Genomic DNA, 18,559 nt, shown 5'->3' on the forward strand with positions numbered 1-18,559 from the left:
CTAGAGGAGAGAATTAGTGAAATAACCCAACAGTCAGGCCTGAGAACTTGAGCCCCTGCTTTGGACCAGTACTTCAAGCACTCCATCTACTCAACCACCCCACCCCACAATCAGCAGGAAGTACCCAGAGTACTACTGTCCTACCTGCTTGTTTTCTCTTGCTGCAATAAAACACCATGACCAAAGCAATGTGGAGGAAAGGGTTTAATTCAGCTCACACTTGTGGTCCATCATCCAGGGAAGCCAGGGCAGAAACCTGGAGGCAGAAACTGTAGCAGAGGTCACAGAGGGCGCTGCTTACTCTCCATGGCTTGCTCACCCTGCTTGCTTGCTTTCTTTTTATCTATTTTTGGTTTTTGTTTTTTTGAGACAGGGTTTCTCTGTGCAGTTTTGGTGCCTGTCCTGGAACTAGCTAGCTCTGTAGACCAGGCTGGTCTTGAACTCACTTCCTGGCTCTGCCTCCTGAGTGCTGGGATTAAAGGCATGCACCACCACTGCCTGGCTTGAACCTGCTTTATTATGCAACCAAGACCACCAGCTCAGAGGTGGCACCACCCCCAAGTAGGCTGGGCCCTCCCACATCAATCAACGGTCAAGAAAATGTTTTACAGTCTTTCTTGGCTACGATCTGATGAAAGCATTTTCTCAATTGACATTTCTCTTCATACCCTCTAACCAAAAAGCCATAGCCTTTTGCTTTGACACCAAGATGTAAATCTGTTCCAGTTGTTTTACAGACACCTGCATGTGTGGGATTAGTTTTGATACTGTATCAAGGAATCAGTCCCTAGACAGGTCCACCCCTCCTGCCAGACTTGTGCCAAGGCCAACCTGCAAGGAGCCCTCCAGATACACCAGGCCCTGTTCCAACCTAGGATATCCACTGGGCAAGGACTGACAGGTTGACTTCACCCACATGCCTGCTCATAAAAAGGTTCAGTTGTCTCTTCATTCTTGTTGACACCCTTTACAGGATGGAAGCATTCCCAATCTCCTGGGAAACAGCAAGTATGATGGCTTTGGTACTCCTGGGACACATCATCCCTTGATTTGGTGGTGTGCCATTCCCCCAAGATCCGGGGACATCAGTGCTGGTACCACCTTTCCAGACTCAAGGGCATACCTGCTCTTTCATCTGGCTCATTCATCCTTGCCTCTTCTGTACAACCAGGGCACATCTCCATTTCATTCTTTTTCCCATGGCTAGCCCCATTCATGGGGCAGGTGTTAATCTGTGTTTTTTCCTAGCAACCTGCCCTCTCTGTCTCCTCAAGAAACAGATGCCTGAGGTCTCCAGATTGGCAGTTAATCAAATGCTTCTTCACCCACACCTCCTGCTGAGCATGACCTCACTGACTCCTGACTTGACCTCCCCAAGTCGTCCCTTGCCAACAGGAAGTAGCCAGACTTGAACTGCTGTCCATATATACCCAAAAAGATTAGAATGTTGGGGATCTCTAGCTCAGGGCCCCATTCCATGCTCCAGTCTCTTCCTCCTTCTCCAGACCCTGCACTCAGAAAGCCCACAGGGGGTCAGTCCCTACCCTGGGGCTGGCTGCTCAAGACCATGCCTACAGGCTATTTAAGACCTGGTCACCAGACCTGCCACATGTTCTCTCCTGCCTTCCTGAGAGTCACCTAGGAGGTGCTTTGTTCTGCTCAGATTAAACCTGGACATATTTATTTGGCCTGTTCTGACTGATTACATTGGCAGCATTACTCACTACAGGGGCTTTAAACTTTTTAATAACTAGTTTTAGAGAAGTTCCAAAAGATAACCAGGACAGATTCAAGCCTCAGTACAACCAGAATAATGGCACCCAGGCTATGACTGAATGTTAGCATTCAGGCATTTACACTGGCCTGCTGTCAGGGACCTAGCAGGACATGTCATCAGCAGCAGCCAAGATGTGATACTGTAGCTACAGCAGCCACCAAGTAGAGCACTCTCCCTATGTGCAGATGCTATATCCCCTTATAAAAGGCAAGCGCTTCTCACCCATCTCTCTCTCTCCTTTTGCTCTTGCTCAGAAGCCACCTATGCCCCTCCCCCAATAAACCTCCCACATGAGCACTGTTGCATGGTATGACTTTGTGGTAGTGCCCTGTTGCTGGATTCTAAGGGCTCCCTTGGGGGAAGTGGGTGAGAAGGTACAGTGTCAACAGCACAGATACCACGAGTCAGTTGAAGGCAAATAATGAACCCCTTTATTTAATAATGAGGAATGCTTTATATACCCTCCTCCCAGGATCCAGTCTGTGTTTCGATCTGGTGGCATTGTGTGGTCATCCCTCATTGGCTGGGCATGATCAGGAACTCTGACAGTGCCTGTTGCTAGGCCCTCAGGCAGATTCCAGGTTGGCTCTTAAAGAGTACATTATGTGCATGCCATGGCAACGGGTCTGAGCCAATTTCCTTAACCCTATTGTCCTGTCCTACTATATATCCCCCCTTTTGTTTTATTACATGATTGCTCAGCAAGAGTCAGAGTTCTTTGCTCTGGACTTGTTGACCCTGCCTCAGGGGGACTCAGCAACAGGACTGTGCCTGTCTTAGGTTGGCTTGCAAAAAAAACTCTTACCTGACCTTGACTGTCAGTTGACTTGGGCTGAGCTCTGGCAAGGACAGCTGCATGGACTTTCTGCTAGAGGTCATAAGAATATGCAGCAGATGACACTTGATATTCATAAGGTCAACCCACCAGATGAATAACTTTGATGGAAGAACCTCATCAAGCAAGGTTTGCAGGACCACAGACTGTGAATACTGTTTGTTTCTCTCTGTAATTTTTTTTTTTCTTTTTCTTTTTTGGTTTTTCAAGACAGGGTGTCTTTGTGTAGTTTTACAACTTTCTTGGAACTCGCTTTGGAGACCAGGCTGGCCTCGAACTCACAGAGATCCACCTGGCTCTGCTTCCCAAGTGCTGGGATTAAAGGCATGCACCACCACCGCCTGGCCATGTCTATGATTTTCTCATGGCACTGCTACAATTCTTCCACATACAGCTATGGGATTTTCCCACTGCCTGGATTGATAATGTGTTTTCTCCATGAATATACTGGGCACATTTATCTGTGGATAGTCAGTGAGATAATTTCTTCTTGCCAAGCCTTTAATCCCAGCACTTGGGAGGCAGAGCCAGGCAGATCTCTGTGAGTTTGAGGCCAGCCTGGTCTACAGAGTGAGATCCAGGACAGGCAACAAAACTACACAGAAACCCTGTCTCAAAAAACGAGAGAGAGAGAGAGAGAGAGAGAGAGAGAGAGAGAGAGAGAGAGAGAGAAATCTGTTTTATATCATTAGCTGACTAGACAAGCTACATACAATTAGCTGATTTAAAACCTCAGAGCAAATTCAAAGTAGACTAGTTGCCCCTGCAAATGAATTCATACAAGGACAGATTCACAGGTGTCTGGTTGTTGAACCAAGGTCAGGCATAAAACAACTTTGGTGCCAGTTTCTCCCTTGCTAAAATTCTGGCTGATAATACTAAAGACATAGCTCCCTACAATAATTCTAACTCTCTGCACAAACTTCTAACCTCAGTTTTATGATACAGTCAGCCAACTAACTGTTTATGTTTAGGTCCTGGGATGCTTTTAAGGTCACCATCCCTTGAGAAAGTGTGGAGGACTCAAGCACTTTGTGCCTCCTGCCTTTGATTTATAACCTGCACACTAGGGAGCCTGGCTGATGGCTGAGCATTGCCATGGTTACTTACTCTCAGCCACATTGGCTGGCAGACAACAAAACAATCCAAGTCTGAGAAAAAAAAATGATATCTTAGAATGTTTATCACACTTGGAAATACAGAATACAATACACAATTTCTGTATTTTCTAGGCTCCCCAAAAGTTTAACTTTTTAACCCCTTTAAAAGTTTAAGGTTATCTCCTTAGCAAGACAGTAAAATAGATGGATTCTCTTTCACAGCTGTAGCTGCCCCATTAGAAAGATGACAAGTTTTTGTCACGTATGTTATCAGAATGGCACTATTTCTTATCATTTACTCAAGAAATACAATGTGACCCTCTAAATGCAACTCATATATTGTCTAGAGATTTCTTTTGAGAACATATTGGGAATATATATATATATATATATATATATATATATATATATATATATAATTTCAAGATGCACTAATAAAGTTACCATCAGAATGCATGTGCTCCATTCCTACCCCTCTGATAGAACAAGTTTAGTTCTCCCTGACATTGTGGATTTTGTGTGTGTGTGTGTGTGTGTGTGTGTGTGTGTGTGTGTGTGTGTGTGATAACTTTCCTTGTCTTCCTTGTGGGGCGTTGATGGCCTCAGGTCAGCTGGCAAAGTGTGGGCTTAGAGCATAGCCTTCTTGCATGCAAGCCTGTCAGGAAGACTCTGCTACCTCCTCTTGGGTTTTAAAAACCTTAAAAGCCATTTCACCAATGTCTGTATGAGGATTTGTGGACCCTCTTCAGCCCTTTTTAATTTCTTTCTAATATCTGGTGCTGACTGAGAAATTAAATGGGTGGCCAGGACTTGTGACTCCTGCTGGGGAGGCTGTGTCAAGATGAGTATATTGAACCATGGTCTCTTGTAATGGATTTAGATAAATGACTGGATTTTCATGTACTCACTGCATAATCTCTCAGGGCTTATCAAAATTAACAAGTTTATCTGAGACTATTTCCATACCCTGAAGGAGGCAACTTATTGTGAGACCACTCTACTGGTGGCCATTCTGACCTGGTTGGTAGTCCCAGTAGGACTCTGTAGCTGGCACCGCCATATCACCCACAGGGACCATATTTTCCACTAGGTGGGTTTGGTCTGCATACTGCCTAGCTGCTGCCTGAACCTGACCTTGCTCCTCAGGAGCAAGATATCATGCCAGGTCAGATCACAGGCTTGGGAAAGATAACGCATCTCCTGGATATAAACAGGATTAGCAGAGAGGCAAACCAACAGCTTCTCTATCTGTGAGAGGTGCTGAAGGAGAAGGGGACATGGACTCAAACAACTCTGTCCGTTCCAGCCATCTCTCAGAGGAGGCAGAGGAGGGCAGGCGTATATGAAGATACTGGAGAAGATTCAGGGGAGTTAGGCCAGTGTGTGGATGGGACCAGGGTGTAGGTTGTGGCATGGAAGGATAGGGAAGGGCAGTGGGAGTGGGTTATTGAAACCCCCTCCTGCCCTGAGGAGATTTCTCCCAGAGTCTTCAGGAAGACACTATGAGCAGTGGGGGTACTAATCTGAGGGATATCAAATGAATCTACTTACATGAAACTCTTTAGTCCATTCACTTTATTCTTCTAAAACGAAGTTCCATCTACACGGCTTCAATTCTGTTCTCATACTTAGCTCCTCTCTGTCCCTTCTCCTCCTGTCCTCTCACAGTTCTAAGTGTTAGGATTCTGCACCACTCCAGCGACATGACTGCACATGCACAGTTCGGGGTCTTGCGTCTTACATCATCAGTGTTCACTGGTGACTATGTATGTACCTTAAAAGCTGGATGCAGTCCCCACCCTCTCTCTCTGCTCTCTCTCTGCTCTGCTCCCACCTCCCTGCCACTATCTCTCTCTAGGCCTGGCTCTCTTCTTTCCCCTACTGGAGTCCAGGGATCATCAAGTAAGAGACTATAACAGCTAAAATCTCCAGAAATCAGCTTAAATCCATCTGGACAGGTTGGATCTACTTCAGGCTTTTCCTGTCTCACCAGCATCCTGTCAGACACAAAAGTGGCCAGAGTGCCAAGCCAAGAGGGATGGACGGCTCCAGGGCAGCAGGACAGCCCACCATCCCAGGATGCCTGTCTACCTCGGAAGGTCCCCTTTCTTATCCCCCACCATGGGGCCTTTACCCACCAACCCCACAGCTCCCGAGTTTTCTTGAGTGTGAGCAGCAGGAAATATTAGATAGAAGGATTTATAGTGCAAAGATAAACAGATAGAAAATAAAGGAGAGCCTCAATAGGGCCTGGAACCTATTCCAACTGTCTCTGCCCCAGGGTATTTATAGAGACACCAAGGGGGTGGAGCAAAAGACCTCCTCCTCCAGCACAGCCAAGTGCAGACCATCTCAGACACCTGCACTCAGGCCTGTGGCCCTAATCATCCTTTATGTGGACCTACTGAGTAAAGCCACAAGGAACCTGAAAATGGGCTCCCCCCTCCCAAGAGTCATCTGATGCCCACCAAGTCAGCTGGAAGCATTTTTTTTTTTTTTCTGGGAGAAATGACGCCCCTATTCCTATTCACTTGCTTTTTTTTTTTTATAATAAGCAAAAATTCTGGAATGTTAAGATTCTGTGCCACTCCAGCTATATAACTGCACACGTGCAGTTTGGGGTCTTGTGTCTTACGTCATCGGGGGGTGCTGGCAACTACATATGCAAGGCATGGTCACACAATCTGCACCTTAAAAGCTGGATGTAGACCCCACGCTCCTTCTGCTCTCAGCTGTGCTCTGCTCCCTCCCCTCACAACCATCTTTCTGTCTCTCCAGACCTGGCTCCCCTGTCTCTACCCCTTTCCCTCCTAACAAAGCTCTGAAAACTAACACTGGGTTATGTTGTGTCCATGACCTTTTCACACGGTGGTAACAGCGCCACTTGCCACAAACAACACCATTTATCATCCTTTCTTTGGTGCTGGGACTTGGATAGGAAATTCTGCTCACTCTGCGTCCAGGGTTGATCACTGTTGGAAACCTATAAAGAGGACCTACCTGCAACTGCCCCATCTCCTTTTTCATTTGCCCAGCCACTGGACCCGCACACCACAGCCACCAACCAGATTGGTGAGTTTTTCCCCTTTCTGACCCCTGCCATTTCCCATGACTGCAGCCTGAGCTATATTCTTTGCGCTGGACTATGGTAATATTTTATTTGTACTGAAATGTGATTTTGTTTGTATGTTAATAAATAAAGTTGCCTGGGGATCAGAGCTAATAGCAAGGCATAGCAGAAGCTGGGTGGTTGTGGCACACACCTTTAATCCAGATCTCTGTGTGTTCAAGGATACAGCCATCATGGAGACACACGCCTTTAATATCAACACCAACCATAGAAGACTTGGAGGTCTGTATAGACAGGCAGTGACGAGGAGGTCATGTGGTTGGGTTTACAACCAATGAGAAGGCAGGACAGAAAGTCTATATAAAAGACAGACACACGGGAAGTAGGTCGCTTGCTGAGGGGAAAGACAGCAAAGGCAGGAAGGGTAAGAAGGAGGTTTTAAGCCACTGCTCTGACCTCTTGGGCTTTTAACTCTGCTTTTGGCTCTGTGTTTCTTATTTAACAAGACTGTCCATCTACACTGGGCCCCTGTGGGGTCCTCGGCTGTGTACCACCAACGACAACATTCAATCTTGACAGAGTGTCGGATGCTGTCTGGGCCCCTAGGGGGTCCTCCATTACTTGTACCCCAGCCCTTACCCTTATCATGATGATGGTTTGGGTAATTTGTGCTGTTTATGCTGGTCCATAGACTGCCTGTTCTCAAGGACACTTAAGATAGGAGCCTGGGGTCCCACTTGTTATTTTAATTTTAATTTTTCTCTCGGTGCTGCAGCCATGGGACAGAGGGGTAAATTTGGCTGTTTCAACCTTGATATTTCACGGGAATTATCTAACTTCTGCCAGTGAATGGGCAAATGAAAAGTATTACCTTATCTCCAAGCTTTCTACTGACTCTCTGAACCCTTCTCCATTTCCTTTTTTTTTTTTTTTAAAGATTTATTCATTATGTATACAGTATTCTGCCTGCATGTGTCCCTGCAGGCCAGAAGAGGGCGCTAGATCCCATTACAGATGGTTGTGAGCCACCATGTGGGTGCTGGGAATTGAACTCAGGACCTCTGGAAGAACAGCCAGTGCTCTTAACCTCTGAGCCATCTCTCCAGCCCTGCCCCCCGTTTTGTGTGTGTGTGTGTGTGTGTGTGTGTGTGTGTGTGTGTGTGCAACCACTCCTGTCTACCTGACGTCTGTTCTGCGCTCCAGTATTGGTTGCCGCTTCTGCGCTTCTGCTCACCCCTGTCTCTCACCTTAACTCCTCCCACTTGTTCTCAAGCTGCCCCGGGAAGCACAGATGGGGCTGAAAGCGGGCTAGGATCAATGCAAATAAGTTTACAGTAAAATCAGAATGGGTCTTTAGCCAGAGATCAGTTTATATCCTGCCTCCTGGCAGGTCTTCCTAAGGCTGTCCTCAAGCCAGCAGACATTGAAAAAAAAAATCAAGACACAGAATAAAATCCATCTCTCGTCTTCTAGACCTCCCTGACATAGGACTAAAACTTAAGCATCTGGAGAGCAAGGCTCCTGACCCCACAGGTGGAAGTTTCAGCTGCAGCAGTTAAGGTGTACCTGGAAGAGATGAAAAAGCCTGAGAACAGAATTGCCAAGTGCTGGCACACTGGCTCCCTAAAGCTGTTGGGTCCCTGTTTTCAGTGAAAAGGAAAAAAAAAAAGCCATGCAGGATAGTACATGCCCTGCCAGGCCATCAATTGTGCCTTGTTCAAGGTGCCACCTAGAAAGACAACTACTCAGATGACTGCCCCCAGGCACCAAGAGGCAGGGTGACAGACAAAGACCTCCAGCAGACCTAGGCTTGGCCACAGGCTCGTTCGCAGAGAACCCAGAATGCAGCATGACAGCAATCTGTTTCTTTCTGGACACCAGAGCCATTAACTCAGTCCTGGGAGTTTTGGGGTCTCATCTCTCCTTGTTTCCCCATTGTTGGGGTAGGGACGACAGCCTTACCCCTCTGCCAGATTTGATTGTACTTTCAGGGTTACTTAACGGGAAGAGATTTCCCAGCTAAGGTAGGAGCTTTCACGTCATTGCTCCCTCCATGGGCCTCACTCCAGACCTGTCAGCAGTGCTTCTCCTCCTCATGCTCACACACAGGGCCCTGACCTCTGCCCTGTCCCTAATTCCAGAGAAGTAAGTTCTCCTCTCATAAGTGGATACTAGATACAAAGCAAAGAACAATCAGACCGCAACCCACAGAACCAGGGAGGCTACATAGCAGCAGGTGGGGGGGGGGCGGCTAGGATGACTGTGGCTTATAATAAGTTTTGGTTTTTTACTCAATTACTGGGCAAGCCTCAATGAAACATTTCACTATTAGGATAAAAATTTATACTATATCAAGCTGAGAATAGAAAAATAAATATTTTTTTTTTTAAAGAGAAGTAAGTTCTCATGCACCACAAGTTTTTCTCTTCCCAGCTCCCTCTTCTAATTAACTGCGCAACTAATGGCTGCTTCAGACCACCACAGAACTGGAGTCCAGAGATCATCAAGTAAGAAACTGTAACAGCTAAAATCTCCAGAAACCAGCTTAAATCCATCTGGACAGGTCGGATCTACTTCAGGCCTTTCCTGTCTCACCAGCATCCTGTCAGACACAAAAGCGGCCAGAGTGCCAAGCCAAGAGGGATGGATGGCTCCAGGGCAGCAGGACAGCCCACCATCCTAGAAGCCTGTCTACCTCGAAGGCCTCCTTCCTTACCTCCCTGCAAGAGTCATCCGATGCCCACCTAGTCAGCTGGAAGCATTTTTTTTTTTTCTGGGAGAAATGACGCCCCTATTCCTATTCACTCGCTTTTTTATAATAAGCAAAAATTCTGGAATGTTAAGATTCTGCGCCACTCCAGCTGTATGACTGCACATGCGCAGTTTGGGGTCTTGGGTCTTACATCATCAGTGTGCACTGACGACTATGTTCACTCCTTAAAAACCAGATGCAGATCCCACCCCCTCTCTCTGCTCTGTTTTACTCCCCCCTCCCCATCTTTCTCTCTCTCCAGGCCTGGCTCTCTTCTTGTCTCTCCCCTCCTTTCCCTCCTAACAAAGCTCTGAAAACTAACACTGGGTTCTGTTGTGACTGTGACCTTTCCACGCGGTAACCAGGGCCAAGTGTCACAACCAGCATAGTTTATCATCTTTTCGCTAAGTTCTTCCCCTCTCGTTCTCCGCTCCATCTTCCTGCCCATCTCCATCTTTGTTCCTTCCTCCCCTCTCCCTGTGACCCATCTCAGCACACACACAATCAGCAGTACGAGGAGGGATGAGTCTGCCCAGTGGCTAGGAGACCTGCTTCATAGCGTGAGCGTACCTGGTAAGAGAAAAGCCATTTTGTTGGAGGGGAACCCTGGGGGTGCCATTTGGGCCGAGGAAGAAAGGAGAGTCTGAGCTTAATTTGCACAAGAAAGAAAGCTCCGCACCTAACGTCCACCTGGTCTAGGCGGCGTCTCTGTATGGATATTTACCTTAATTCAGGAGACTAGTAGGTGATCTGGAATGCTTATTTTGTCTGCTGTTTGTCTTTGGAAGTTTGAGAGGTAACTCAGATAAAATACACTGACAAAAGTTCTTAGAAGAAGAATTAATTGGGAAAGTTACCATAGCACACAAGAAAATCATTGCAGGAACTGGCTAATACATATTTAAAAGCTAATATCACCAAGACTGCCTAACGCTTGGCTTTTGCCTCTGGAAGAGCTTCTTCCAGGTATTAGCTTTTGCTGTAGTCAGCTGAATTCCTGCTTCATGTTTTTGTGGCCTGCAGCAGTGGGAGGGAGGGGAAGAGGAAGGTGGGTAAGGAGAAGGATTTTGGGGGAGGGGCCAGTGTCTCTAGCAGCATGGTCAGGGTAGAATGTTCAGGGTCCCAGTTTCCAGATGAATGGGAGTCTGGAGGTGCCATTATCCAGGTCAATAAGACCTGGGCCACGGGGCACTGGCTGCTGAAGTAAGGGCGGGAATGCAGAACCCCAAAATTGTGGATGTAGGGCAGTTCTGACCACTTATCTCCATGCTGGCAAGAATTTTCATGAAGATGGTAAGTTCCCTCCAATGCCCTTCTTGACTGGTTATCAAGAGCGTATTGTGGCCAGGCCTTAGTGCACAGAGAAACCAGGCATTCAGGACATATGCTGTCAGACAGCCCCCATTTGAATAGATTTTGTAAAAGACACCCAAAGGGTATTTGGGGTCTGTGGTAGACCCGTCCTTGCCCCTTTCAGAAGCCTGTGCCTGAACTCAAAGTCTAGAGCAATGCATCCACTGCTATATGCTTTAGGGTCCTGTGGGATATGCCTTTGCACAGAATGTCTTCTGTACCAAGGGTCCCATGGAACAAAGGTGGTCTTCGTTACCACAATGGGTTGAGTTTGCCCCGACTGACATGGCTATGTCTTAGCAGGGTACCCCCAAAATTGGGAGGGGTCCTGAACCCCTAGAGGCAGTGACTTGGAATGGGCAATTTACTAGGCCAAAAGCCAATCTAGTCTGGTGGAGAGTGGGTTTAAGGAAAGGAATGGTTTTTCCATCATGGGGCCAGGAGCCAATGTAGGGGGAGGGGAGGGAGCCTCAACTCCTTCCCGGCCAACGCACCAAGATGAAAGATTCCATAACCTGATATTAAGTCTGTCTGCCAGACTTAATCCAAATCAAATTTGCTGTAATCCAAATCAAGCTGAATCAAGAATGAAAGACCAAGTTTACTGGGCAAAATATTCTCAGGTGATCTTCCCAGTCCCCAGAGATGTGAACAGGAGAGGAGACCTGGAAAAAACCATGTGGCCATTCTTCAGGAGGCAGTTTAAATACCTTGTAGGCGTGGTCTTGAGTAGTTCCAGGGGAGGAGCCACAGTTTGGCAGGTTTTCTGAGGGCAGGGTCTGGAGAGAGAGACCGTTGGGGCCCAGCTAAACACTTATGAAAGCATCATTGCCTTCAATGACTGACTCCCAAGTACATCACACCAGGTCATTACTATATCCTGTTGGTCAAAGCAGTCACATGCCATGCTCAGTGAGCTTTCATATTCAGGAACTCACTATATAGTTCCAATTGGCCAAAAGCTCACTGCAATGATCCTTCTGCCTCAGCCTCCTGAGTGGTCAGATTACTGCTATGCTGCTCTTGGGTCTCATTATTTTTCCTTTTGAAGATTTGTTTGTCTGTTTTTCAAGACAGGGTTTCTCTGTGTAGCCCGGGCTGTCCTGGGACTCACTCTGTAGACCAGGCTGGCCTCGAACTCACTCTGTAGACCAGGCTGGCCTCGAACTCACTCTGTAGAGCCTCCTACCTCTACCTCCCAAGTGCTAGGATTAAAGGTGTGCACCACCGCCACTGGGCTTGAAGATATGTTTTTACTTATAGGTCTATGTTTGTGTCTGTGTGTTCATGCCACATGTGGATACCCTTGGAAGCAGAGGAAGTACCAGAGAGCCCTTAGAGTTGCTTGATGTGGGTGCTAAGACTAAACTCTAATCCTTTGGAAGAGCATGCAAGTGCTCTTAACTGATGATCAATCTCTCTAGCTGCCTCATGTCTTTAAAGACTTACATGTTTATTTTTATGTCTGTGAGTGTTTTGCCTGCATATATTTGCACCAGGTGCATGTGTGGTCCCTCAGAGGCCTGAAGAGGGTGCTGGATCCCCTGAAATTGGAGTTACAGATGGTTGGTAGCCATCATGTGGGAGCCGGAATTTAAATTTGGGCCCTCTGGAAGAACAAACAGCACTCTTAACCACTGAGTTGTATCTCCCAAGTTCCCACACCATTATTAAATTTTTTTCTTACATATTTATTTCATGTGTGTGCATGTGGAGGTCAGAAGTCAATTTGTGGGAGTTAGTTTTCTCTTCCTGTCATGTGGATCCCACTGAGCTATCTCATTAGCCCTGGATCTCACTTCCTGAGGGAAAGGTGTCAGTGAATTAGAAGTTTTCCACTGAATTGGTGAGAGGATTCCAAAGTCCTCAAAAGACTTCCTCAAAGACTCACCACCTGACCCATGTGGTAGAGAAGAGCTGATTCCCACAAGTTGTTCTCTGATTTCCACATAGGCATTGCGGTACATACAATGAAGACCTAAACTCAATATATACATCGTACATACATACATACATACATACATACATACATACATACATACGTAGTAAGAGGGACACTGAGCAAACTGGCGAGTCTTGGGCCTGGCTGGCTGTGTTATCTAGGCAAGTACTCTACTCATAGCCCATATATTTTAGTTAAAAGGAAATCTCAACATTCACTCCTAAACAGCCATGAGCTCACATTTCTTTCTCTCCCTTCCTCCTTCCTTTATGGTGCTTTTTTCTTTTTCTTTATTTCTTTTTAAATGATTTATTTGCATTGGTGCATCTGTGTAAAGGTGTTGGATCCCCTGGAACTGGAATTATAGACAGTTGTGAGCTGCCATGTGGGTGCTGGGAACTAATTTAGGACCTCTGGAAGAGCAGTCAGTGCTATTAACTGCTGAGCCATCTCTCCAGCCCCTTTACAGTGCTCTTTCAATAACATCTTACAATGCAGTCTTGTCTGGCTTGGAACTTACTAAGTAGACCAGACTGACTTTGAACTCAACCTCCTGAGTGCTAGAATTATAGACATGAGCCTGTACTCACTCCCAGTTTCTGTCGTGTTGGTGATTGATCCCAGGGTTTCCTGCTTGCTAGGCAAACAGTCTACCAGTTCAGCTACATCCCCAGCTCCCATTTTTGAGCAACATGGGAAGAGAGAGAAACACTAGGAGCCCCTTAGAATGTAAGAAAAACAGATCCTGCATCCATGTGTTGTCTCCATCTGGCAAGATTTCAATACTATCAACAGAAGATGCAATGACAATGTAAAACAAAGATCCTAGTCTGAATTCTTGGTAAGAATACAGCAATGTTTGGGTCCTCTTTATTCTAAATTAAAATTAATACTTTTGGACTACATATCAGGTTACATACTAAGGAGGCTAAAAAGGTAAAGCAAAAGCTAACACCCCACCCCCTAATCAAGCTGGGGCATGTCTTTGATCCTAGCTTACAGGAAGGAGGCAGAGAAAAGCGGATCTTTGTCAGCTGAGAGTTCCAGGGCAGCCAAGATTGCCATATCGAGACAGAGTCTCATGGTGTAGCCCTGGCTGGCTGGGAACACACTGTGTAGACCTGGCCTAAAACTGGCTTGCATCATTACATCCAACAAGATGTCTTTGAAAAATTATTTCGGTTGAGTGGTGGTGGCACATACCTTGAGACCCAGCACTCACTCAGGAGGTAGAAGCAAGTGGATCTCTGAGTTCGAGGCCAGCCTGGTCTACAGAGCGAGATCCAGAACAGCCAAGGCTACACAGGGAATCCCTGTCTCGAAAAACTAAAATAAAAGTAAATAAGTAAACAAACAAATAAAGAGTTTTGTTTATATGTGAATGTGTGGATGCCTGTAGAGGTCACTGAAGGCTTTATTTAGGTCCTCTAGCTGGGTTTACAGGCAGTACATGGATGCTGAGAACTGAGCTTGGGTCCTCTGCAAAAGCAGCCAGCGATCCTACCAACAGAGCCATGTCTCCACCGCCCTACTCCCCAACTGAGTTCTTTCATAAGTCTTTATGAATCAAGGCAAGATTTAGCAATCTCTACTGTAATCCTTGTTCTTGTGTTTTCAGACACGTCTCATGCAGGTCAGGCTGGAAAGAATGACCTTGAACTTCAGATCTTCTGGTGGTTTCCAGCTCTGGAGTGCTGGGATTATATGCCCTAGATACCCAGCTTTCTCCTGTCTTAAAAGTTGTGACTGAAAACAACAAAAAAAAGTTCTTGGCAGGCAGAATCCAGAAACTGGTGGGTGAAGGATGTGGCCCGTGCAGGTCCTTTTAGAGAGAGAGCTATCCACTAGGGAAAATGACAAGGGAAAGGACAAGACAGAGGCATGCTCTACCGGATGAATGGACTCCTTGCTTGAGAGTCTGTGGAAGGTAAGTGCTGTGTGTCCGGGCAGGTGCCACATCTCTCTGGTGGATTGCCCTGGGAGAGCCGAGGAGGCGACGGCAGCCTGCGCTCCCGGAGCTCCGCGGCAGAGGGCGCCCTAGCCACGCCCGTCCTGCTCCTCCGGGGCGGGGCGTCCTCCGGGCCGGGGGCGGGGCCGCGCGCTCACGTGACCCTGGCTCATGGCGGCGGCGGCGGCGGCAGCGGCAGCGCCGGCGGCTCTCGGCGGCTGGAGCCGGATCCTGTAGCCGGGGTGTGGGCCCGCGTCAGTCCGTCCCTCCTTCGGCCCCCTCTCGTCTTCCGGAGTGTGGCTGGCCGAGCCGCGATGGCGGAGCGAGGCCTGGAGCCGTCGCCGGCCGCGGTGGCCGCGCTGCCCCCCGAGGTGCGGGCGCAGCTGGCGGAGCTGGAGCTGGAGCTGTCCGAGGGTAGGCGCGCGGCGGGCCGGGCGGGCCGGGCGGGCGGAGGCCTGCGGGGAGGCTGGGCCGGCGGGGCTCGCCGCTCCGCAGCCGCCAAGCGTGGCTGCGCGTTCATTGTTGTCCCTGGGGGGCCCCGCAGGACTTGGGGACGGGTCAGCTGGAGACAAAGCTGCGCCCTCGGGCTGACACCTTGCCCCGCTGCCCTGCCTTTCTCCTGAAGGGCCGCAAGCCTGCACCCTCTCTCCTCCTGCCTTCAGGAGGAGACCCAGGGGAACGCCGCAGCTGCATTTCTTCCTGCTCCTCTAACAATGCGAGGTGCCTCAGCAGTGACAGGCGTGAGAAAGGAGCGGGGGAGCCATTGAGGGTCCGAGGGAGGTTGGAGGCAGTGGCGCTAACCCCGAGAGACACCCGGTGCGGCTGCTTTTAGACCATCTCTGTCATGGGGGGCCGCGGGGCTTTTTCTTGGCACCTGTGTTCAGGCTGGGTTTCCGCATCTGATCACCTTTTGGAGTCTTTGAAGAGGTGGCTACCGGTTACGTGCAAATCCTGGCCAGCACCCTCTTTCTTTTGACAATGGGTTAGTACAGGGAGGGTTGGGTTTATTTAGATAATTTCAAACACGGACTAAATCTAGGCACTGTTGCTAGAAAAGTCCCTTGGACAACAATGAGGCGCTCAATGCCGGCTGTGGGCATGTGATCAGGCGAATGTGCTGTTGGGATCTGCTCTCTGTAAAGTTCCTGTTTTTATCGCAGGCGGCCTCTGAACAAAAGCAGCATTTTCTCCGCTCTGGGTGTCAGTACTTTGCTGATGGCTCCAGAGTTGCATATTGTTGAATTCCTTGACAAAGGCCTTCCCTAGTATTTTTCAAGTGCATTAAAAACTGTTGATTGGAAAAAAAAAAGAGAGAATGTGACCAAGTTCCCAGGAGAGTTTCAGTTCTGAGTTTTGTTATCATGGCATTGCGGGGTTTTCCCCTTTAAAAATCACTTACAGTGGAAAAACCAGGAGTGAATTTGAGTGTTACAAATCTTAAGCAATTGAAGGAAATAATTAATTTTAATAACACTTTAAGGCTTTCCCAATGTATAGGGTGGTGCTGTTTTCACCTGTGCGTAATTACCAACATATTATTTTTCAATTAATCAGTTGGGATGTGTTTAGGAAGATAGGAATCCTTTGGGCTGGTTGCCCAGTGATACTTTGGGTCAAAATATTCACCAGGTTAAAAAATAAAAATCAGTTGAAGTAGTTTGTTCAATGGCAAGTTTCCCTACGGTTTTCTTTTTCTTCGTCATCCTTTTGTGGAAGTGCTGTCATTACGTCTGATGAATTCCATTCAGATCTTTTAAAACAGTTATTATTATTTTTTAAATAACAAATCAGCTGTCGCTTTCATTAGCCAGAAAGAGAGGTTTGGCTGGATGTTGGCACGAAAGGGAGATTAAAAATGGGTCTGATTGCTTTCACCAGGGAAGGGAAGTCCTGGGCGCTCCTCTTGGTGTGGATCTGCCCCGAATGATTATTGTTTACAGCTCTGGGTGTTTTCTAGACATCTTTAGAAAGAACTATTCTGAGGAACTATTTCTCGGATCCACTACTGATGAGCTCACCCTACTCTCTGAGAAAGGTGTGAAAGTCTTAGAAACTGGGAATGTCAGACTTTAAACATTTTAAGGTCAAGTGAATCCATGCAGGATCTTATGATTGGCACATGACTTAGTTTAAATTTATTTCTTAAGGATTCCTACTGCACTAGGCTGCATTTTATTTCTTTGAGCTCTAGGAGGAAATAACAGTTGAGAAACCTTGAGCCTGCAATGTCAGCGTATTGGCCATCTGTCTGTCTTGCTTCAAGTACACAGATGGTTGGTGCTATTTGGAGTTGAAGTGAAGTTAAAATAAGCGAGGGGTCCCTAAATCTGTGGGTGGTGTTTGTGACATCAGCAGGGCTCCCCAAATCTGTGGTGGTGTCTGTGACATCTGCAGCATATTTTGAACTAACCTTTCCATTTTAAAAAACATTTTCTCTATAATTACTGTTCTGACAAAAAGACTTGGCTTTTTTTTTTTTTTTTTTTTTAAAGGCTTCTGTCTGTCTGTCACGACTTGTTGACATTGGTGCGTTCCATCTTTCCATGCCGTTTTCCTTAGGTTCAGGCTGTAGCTGGTCCTAAAGATAGGGAGTGTCTGAGTGAAGGACGGTAGAGGATTTTCTTTGTGTGTGTGTCCTGCTGCAGGCTTTGGTCATAGATGGTCTGCTGAGCTGCAGGTCTGTGCCTCCTTTGGGCTGTTTGCCGCAGAGCTCGGTGCAGAGAGCCTGTGTGATGAGGGGTCAGCTGCTCCAGGCTGCTCACCGTGGAGTGCTTCTGCACTAACAGCCTGAAACTGTCCGGAGAACCATTTAGAAAGTGGATTTACACATGAATTTGATAGATGAGTCGGATAGGATTTTGACCACAGTCCCTGTTTCAGTGATTTCTCAATCTCTACCTGTGTCGGCTGTTGACAGGGAGCTGTTGGACTTCACCCCCATGCTGTAATGGGGCTCGATTAGAATTGTTTGCTTGCATCTGTCTGATGCTCTGTTGTAGACTGCTTCTCTTACATACCGTCCTTTGAGTACCACTAACCTTCTTGAGCAGGTAAAGCAGGTATATTTAATCCCCTTCCCCACTTTGGTTTAACAGAAGGGAGAATTTGGACTCAGAAAGGTTAAGTGTTTTGTTTAAAGCTGCACAGCTAGCGGGTGCCATTATCTCAAGCTGTGATATAATTATAGGATCTGAACGATTTAAATATCTGAGTTGTGATTGCACAATAGTTTTTTTCCCCCTCTAAGGAAACACTGCATTCAGTGTTTATGCCACAGTTCTGAAGAGCCTTGTTGGTTCTCAGATTCATGGTGTCTGCCTGCTGCTCAGCTGCTGTATTCTGTGCCTCTCTGTGCAGAGGACACAAAGGTGAGCAGGATGCTGTGCCAGCTTTCAAGCCTGCTAGAGGACATCTCTTAAAAATGTCAACAAAATGTCACACGAGACCATGATACGCCGTGTGCAGGGGCTGCCTTCTAAGAAAGGAAGCTTTTCTGTTGTGAACAGCAGCAGAGAGCTGTAAACTCAAGGTTTGTGGGGTTGGTAGCGAAGGCTGTGATTTGGCCGGTGCACAGCAAGTCGTGAGGGAAGATGGGTGTTAGACCAGCACTGGTGCTGCAGGCTGGAGGGTGAGCAAGTCTTTCCGTGTCTGAGAAGGCGGCGGCGGCGGCGACTGGAAAGGTATTTAAGATAAAATAACACTTACCGGAAGGGAGCCTCCCTTTTCTTGTTTGAACACTTCTCTGGGCAGGAGCGGCAACACATCCTCTCTGTCTCTACATG

At 47.3% G+C, this 18,559-nt stretch overlaps 1 protein-coding gene across 1 annotated transcript in view; it reads left to right on the forward strand.

Annotated features, from left to right (window-relative positions):
* Positions 1–14,927: 14,927 nt before the first annotated feature.
* Positions 14,928–18,559, forward strand: part of Dip2b (disco interacting protein 2 homolog B) — a 197,562-nt gene continuing 193,930 nt past the window's right edge. Inside the window, 1 exon segment of the mRNA XM_036207630.1 lies at positions 14,928–15,191. Coding sequence (XP_036063523.1) covers positions 15,092–15,191 — 100 coding nt within the window. The 5' untranslated portion in view covers positions 14,928–15,091.

This window comes from Onychomys torridus, chromosome 16 (assembly GCF_903995425.1).
Source record: "Onychomys torridus chromosome 16, mOncTor1.1, whole genome shotgun sequence".
In the NCBI taxonomy this organism is placed as follows: domain Eukaryota; kingdom Metazoa; phylum Chordata; class Mammalia; order Rodentia; family Cricetidae; genus Onychomys; species Onychomys torridus.